This window comes from Podarcis filfolensis (genome assembly GCF_964270895.1).
Source record: "Podarcis filfolensis genome assembly, chromosome: 10".
Lineage (NCBI taxonomy): Eukaryota > Metazoa > Chordata > Lepidosauria > Squamata > Lacertidae > Podarcis > Podarcis filfolensis.
In genome coordinates this window covers 32198172-32205038 of record NC_139612.1, presented here as the reverse complement: position 1 = coordinate 32205038, position 6867 = coordinate 32198172, and the positions used below count along the sequence as shown (strand labels likewise).

The following is a 6867-nucleotide window of genomic DNA, read 5'->3' as shown; positions in this document are numbered from 1 at the left end:
TAAAGCGGGGTAGCATGAAAAGCAGCACAAAATCTCTCATAATTTGAAGTCAGATTTGTTCAAACATAATGCAGAGCCAGCTTTTATTTAGAGACTGGAGGTTTTAAAAAACTTTTTACATGCTAGATCAGTCTGTATCTCAAAAGGAAGTTGCATTATTGTTGGCTAAATTGCTGGTCTACATCCATCAATGGATGTTTATTGCCCAAGGTCAAATACCCAATAATAGGCTACTACAAACAAATGTAAGTATTGGTGAGTGTGGAAAAGTTTTCTTAAGCTTTCTCTGATTACATTCCTCCTCACTACCTCTAATCTTTACCTCTTGGGGAGCCTTTGTGTTGGTAACTGTAATTCACCATTACTGGCTTATTCTAAAATTATAGCCTTTCATGCAATTCTTCATGAGAATTTTGTTAGGGTGACACAAACTTCCAACATGAAAAGCTATAGGTATGTGACATGAAAATCCCTGGACTATAATGCCAATACCTCTTGTATGTGAGAAACATTAGATTAGGTAAATTGTAAACGTTATGAGAGAAAGTATTTTAGGTTTATGTTTTTGTCCTATGTGAAAGAGAGTTACTTGCAAGTTCTATTATCATGAGGTGGTAAAAATGTTCTGGAAATATTTGGAACTGCTGCCTATCTTCTGCGAGTGTAAGATACCGAGGCACTCTTTCTGCTTAGCTGCAGGTTTTATTACAAATTCCATATATTTGAAACACCAGTAGAAAAGAAAGCACATCCTCTATTTACAATCACTACACATTTACATATATTATGTACAGATAGTGAATTTAGTCAAATATATGAGAAGAAAATAGAAATCTAGGAAATATATCAGTACAAAACTGTACATGGCTTATTCTCATTTTTAGTATGATTTTACTGTAATAATAAATACAGTTCTATATTTACAAATCTTTTTTTTAAAAAAGCTTCTCAAATGAATTTTATTATTTCCCCATTAAAATATCTCAATTATAGCTTTCAAACTTGCTTATGAAAATATTATGCATAGTGGCCTGTTTTTGTTCTGAAGTTCAATTTTTAATATAAAAGAATCTTTATTGAGCCAGTCTTCAGACTTATTCTTTTACTTCTTGTATACAAAAGAATATATATTCATGTGAGGAACAATTTCACTGACATTAAGCAGCACTCCATAACCGAACCGCAGTAAAAGTAAAGCTAAATAAACATTGTAGTATGTATTGTGCCATGGTCAGATGATCTCTTGTTTAATCCAAAGTAGTTTTAAGAACAGAGCTCCAGTTGCACGCTGCATTGCTTCAAAATCCAAGGAGACAAAGGAATATGATAACCGTGCAGCCGGCGTTCGGGTGCATACTTTCCGCATTTGTTCATTTTCTTTCCCAAGGATGCATGTGTCAGCTCAGTAAAGTGATGCTGGATAAATCTGACAACAATTCAGGTCTCCCAACCTATAGTATTCAATGTGGTTCTTCCAAAGCAGGTCTGCTATTGCTAATGGGACTTCTTAATGTAAAGTTCTAACTCAAATGCCTATAAGCTGTGCTATGTTCAACCTCTTTAACAAGTTAAGAGCGGCTCTTCACTTTCACGCTTAGTTAAACAAGAACACTGAGGCCAGTTCATGTGTAAATATGTATTGTGCAACTAGGAGTGGTACATTTTCCATAAATACTTCCAAGATAATCTCATTTTCTTAATATTTGAAGTCCCATTAAAAAAACAACAACAGCTTAGTGGAAGTTTCATTGTGACCATTAAAAGATTCATGAACGGACAGTGAGAAATGTTGATCTATTTTGAATCACCAGAGCCAGTGCTGTAAACATCAATGGCTTTTGGATTTTTTATTGAGTCTGAACCTCAGCTGATTCAAGAGTGGTTGTCTCTAAACCAGACTGAGATGGTATCTGTTAGGCTTTAGGATGCCAATTTTCATTGTCACCAAGCCTTTGGCACCCAATAGTAGTAGACAATTATTTTCTTCTTACTGCACCCATTTAATAAATGTGTGATTGATAATTTTTAAACACAGGTGACTCTGAGATGAAGCTAATGACATGGAACAAATGTTACTGAAGACAGGTTACAGCTTTCACTCATTCGATACGATGATGGCACTAGTGAATTGTTGGCGGGAATATCATATGATATTCTGGTGCTTGCAAAGGTTACGAGAGCCTGAGTTGAATCACATGACTGTTTTTCTGCATCCTCTGAATTAACAGAGACCAGGCTGGCATGCTTGGATGCTTTCCATGAAAAAGTCTGCTTTCGAAGACTTCCCAGGTCTTCCTTGAAGTGTGGGTTGAAAAGTATGTAGAGAAGTGGGTTTAGACATGCAGGTAGGGGGACAATTACTAAAAGTATTGGTTTAATTACTTCTGGGCTAATAAACGTAAGGTTTAACAAGGAAGAAAATGATAAGATGGCCACAGGACAATAAAGAATGCAGTTAGTAAAAAGTAGCAAAGCAATATGCTTGACCATGGAACAGTCCCAAACATTATCCAATTCTCTCTTATCCAAACTACAGTAGAGTTTTGTATAGGCTATTGTCATTATAAGAAAACAGAGAGAGTTCAGCAAGACCAGTGCCACCATGTAACCCACAGCAGTTGGCTTCCCAAAAGGCAAAGGTATGCACAGAGGGGAAACCCCATACTCACTTCCCCCAAGTACTGGAATCACTGCAACGATTAAGGCCAAGACAAAGCAAAACAAGATGGCTACCCTCATGCTAGCAAGAGTGGCACTGGTCTCAAACTTTGTGGTGTGTTTCACGGAAAAGCTGCGCTCAAGAGCTGCTAGCGTGAGCAAGAAAACGGAAGCCTCTGAAGCAAAGATGGAGAGAAGTCCAACGAAGTGGCAACCAAGTCCACCTTCCCACCAAGCTCCATACTGAGCAAAGACTCCAAAAGTTAATGCATCCATGCTGGCAAGCACACTGCTGGACACACCCATGAGTGTGTTCACAATGGCTATTAGTCCAATCAAGAGTTTTATGGAGGAAATAAAGAGCGGGAATCTGAAGATCGTCGCAACCACCAATGCATTGCAAACAAAGGCCAAAACCACGATGGTCCAGACGCCAATTCGGATTAGCCAGCTCCCGAAGACGTAGTCACAAGGCTTGAAGGGTCCTGCAAAGGCGAGACAGAAAAGATGAGTGCTTTTAGCTGCCGTGGCAACAACACAAGCCTTCTCTTGGCCACTTTGCCCAGAGTGCCTGAGCCCTAAGAAGACATCCTTTCCTCTGCCAGCCCTTTCGCAGAGCCCAGGAGAGGTGGTGAAGAAACTGCCAGTTGCTGCTGCTATTGAAACAGTATTATTATTATTTTTTAAGGGAAGAAGGAAAAGGGATTGTGGTGGTACTGGTGCCACTAAAAGAAGAATGCAGCACAGGAGTTTCTAGCAGCAGGGCATTGGCAGAGGCTCCATAAAGCACAGCTCTGGGCTACATGCATTTTGTCTGCTGTTTCAGAGAGGTGGCAGTTTGAGCATTGCCTTTTTTTGTTCTGTGTAATGGTTTTTTTGTGGTGCTCACAATAGCTGTTTAGATTTACAAATGTGCCCCCAGGCCCCTAAAGGTTGGGAAGTGGCTCTCCAGGCTTCAGGCAAGAGTCTTGCATAGCCCTACCTAGAAAAGCCAGGAATTGTATCTGGGATCTTTTGCGTACAAAGCACGCACTGAGTTGCAGTCATGCACACCATGGAGCACTGCGCTTTTTCATAGCTCCTTTTTCTAGAATATAGTGCAGAGTCTGCCAAGGGAGGAAGCGAAGGAGTTTTGAAACCAACCAACCAACAGATTGGATGTAGCTAGATCAATACCTGGAGAGGGAGAGCACTGCACCGAATGATGAGCTTTCAAATCTTCATCAAAGTCAAGAAGAAAATCCTCAAAGTCGCGGTCATCTGTAAAAAGATGAGAGGAAGGTGGGTGTCAGTCTTGTCTCACTTGGAAAGCAGTTCCATAGCCTGGGGGCAGCCACTTAGAAGGCCCTCTCCCTCGTCCCCACTAAAGATGCCTCTAAGGGTGGCGCTACCAAGATGCATTTTCCCTGAAGATCTCAGAGCAAGTATATGGTCCTTCAAATAGCCTGGGCCTAAGTCATATATCATTAATCTCTTAAGCATTCAGAGAAAGGGTGACAGCTTATCCATTAATTCAGTATTTCCAGAAGATGCCTTACAGTAACTGAGCCTGTAACTAACTCTAAGGACACCTAACTCAAATAAAGAACAAATTCTATCCCAGTTTACACCTACTTCCCTCCCTTTCGTCTGGGTTGAATTTTAGATAATACACTTATTGGGCAGACATTTGTCCTCTTGTAGTCTGTAAAGAACAGAGGCAATGCTAGATTTTAAAAAAATCAGTAAGGCATTTTGTGTTAAATTCAGGAAATTGATTTTAACAACAGTAGCAACCCTTAGACTCTAAGGCAGAGCTGGAGCTACAAATTTTGTCACAGAAGGCAAAAGACTGCATTGCTGCCCTCGCTCTCTTGCAGATGTGTCCCCCCCATTCCACACCCCTGCCCCTTGGAATGGAGAAGCCTTGCTGGAGTTGGGAGTGGGAATCAAGAGGAATTTTAGATCCCCAACTCACCAAGCCCTGGATCCCAATCTTTCACCACAAAAAACCTTGAATCCTACAGCTCCTTGCCACCAATGTCTGCCCACACAAAGCTGGGGAGAAAGAACCCAAGAGGAAGTAAAATTCGAAAACATTACTTTACAAGGGTAAAATAGGCATCTTATTGGAGACTCATTTGTACTGGCATTTTATTTTAAAGGCTGAAATCAGAAAGGCATACATTCATTTGATTATTGGTAGCCAGATTCCAGTCACAGTAAGTGGCCTCTTTTAAAACTGATTCTTATTATTTACCATGTGTATGGAAAACGCCAACATCTTTCCTTTGAAATTCCTCAGCACTGCTGTTCTCATCCTTGTTCCACTGGTTTTGGATTTTGTAGTGGCCATCGCAAGCTCCAAATGCACAGCACTGATAAGCATAAGGCATTTCAATCACCCTTTAGAATTAACAGACAAGATTATGAACATCAAAACATCAGTGTACTCTGAACATCAGTGAACATCAGTGTACTCAACCTACATCCTTTGCAAAGTCAACGCAAATGGCATTAGCATCAAACTGAAGCAATAGAGAGGCAGGGCTCTGACTCATTAAACAAATATTAAAAAATTAAGGGAAAGCATATTCTTCCCACATCCCTGTACATTTCAGAACATTGCACACATGCCATAATTCCTTCTGTTTTCAATGTTCAGGCTGTGAGCACTGTTGCTTATGTAGCTACACAACACTGCTGATGAACAAGAAGGAATTATCAGCAGATATGTGTGTGTAAATCCCAAGGTTTGCAGAATTACATTTAAAAAACCAGAAAAACTCTAAATGGAAAGGAAACTGAAAAATATCCACATGAGGACTATTCAATAACTATGGAATAATGTCTGCAGGGGGTGAGAATCAGAAAACCAGTGGGGAGTCAGATTGGAGTGGAGTGGCTATGAACATAATAATGATTTATATGACCTGAACAGGAAACATAACTTGGATATTTCAAATGTGATGCCAAACTATAGGTTGTTTTTTTTAAAAAAAAACCTCGCATAACCCTTAGCTCAATTACATTGCTTATTTGAACCTCACACTTTTGATCTTGTAGACTTATGTAGATACAGAAGCTCAGAATGGCTTATGCTGACATATTGACCTTTTGTGCTGCCTCCAGGCTGGACCAGGGTACTGGTGCATTGCATCAAATTGTGATGCTGTTCCTGTTTGGCATTGGTTGAGCCTGACTGGTATCTTTTTACATGCCAGCTCCACCTCTCAAAAGAACAGACCATCAATAGCTCTTCCTCAGATGTTCTGGTTACAGTATTTTTGCATTAAGTCAATATGGCAAAGTATTTTACTGCCACCCTCAAACCACCTACTTGATTCAATTCTTTTCTTTTTGTTTGCAGCTATATATTCCCTACATTTTTCAAAATGGGGGTAGTTTATAAAGCAATGGTCAAGTGCTCGCTTTGGCAGCACAAATGCTAAAATAAAGCAACGGTCAAATGAAGGGAGCTAGCCACTATAAAACACAAATTAGACAAATTTTAACAGGGGCTGTTTATTTAGGGGGGGATATTGCTGAGAAGCAGATGTGTTTCAAAGTGAGCAGCTACCAGGGTGTCCAAAATCAATCATATTTTCTTGAGATAAAAAGGATGTAGTAAGTCTATAATTTTACCATGTATATCTTTGTTTCAGTGCTGTGGTTCAAAGCCTCTGAATAGGAAGTAACTCACATTATACAGTGACACCCCTCTCACTGCACATGAGCACAAGTGTGCCTTATTAGTTTTAATGAGGTACTCACTTGAGTTCTGGAAAGTTTTCAGATGATATCAAACTTTGTAGTGCATGATTTCCTGTTAATTTTAGATGAGTTAAACCATATAGGCCAGTTACAGGAAAAGAGGACAAAAGGTTGGATGACAGATCCCTGCAAAATTAAAGGGGGAAAAACCAGTTTACTATTCCAGAAGGGTGGGATTTTTAATTTTTTATTTTGCCTGAGGGTATTTGTTATTGTCGCAGAGTATTAAATTTTGCAAACAATAAAACATAAAGACGATTCAGTTGACAAAGGATGCACCTTGGTTCCTGGTAAATTTGCTGATTCACCTCAGAGCCCAATCCACTTGGAAGGTCTCTTGTACAAGCCACATGGAAAGGAATAGGACTGTAATAACATGTTATTGGATTCTTCCCTCCATTTTTATTGTTAGCAACTCTTTGATGCATAAAGGGCCTTTACTGAAGTTATGTGTAC

At 39.7% G+C, this 6867-nt stretch overlaps 1 protein-coding gene across 1 annotated transcript in view; it reads right to left on the bottom strand.

Annotated features, from left to right (window-relative positions):
• Window positions 1–682: 682 nt before the first annotated feature.
• LGR5 (leucine rich repeat containing G protein-coupled receptor 5) overlaps window positions 683–6867 on the bottom strand; it is an 81472-nt gene continuing 75287 nt past the window's right edge. The window contains exons 15-18 of the mRNA XM_083574453.1: window positions 6412–6537; window positions 4898–5043; window positions 3835–3918; window positions 683–3143 (exon numbers count right to left, since the gene is read on the bottom strand). Of these exons, the coding sequence (XP_083430579.1) occupies window positions 2053–3143; window positions 3835–3918; window positions 4898–5043; window positions 6412–6537 (1447 nt within the window). The 3' untranslated portion in view covers window positions 683–2052. The remainder of the gene's footprint in view (window positions 3144–3834; window positions 3919–4897; window positions 5044–6411; window positions 6538–6867) is intronic.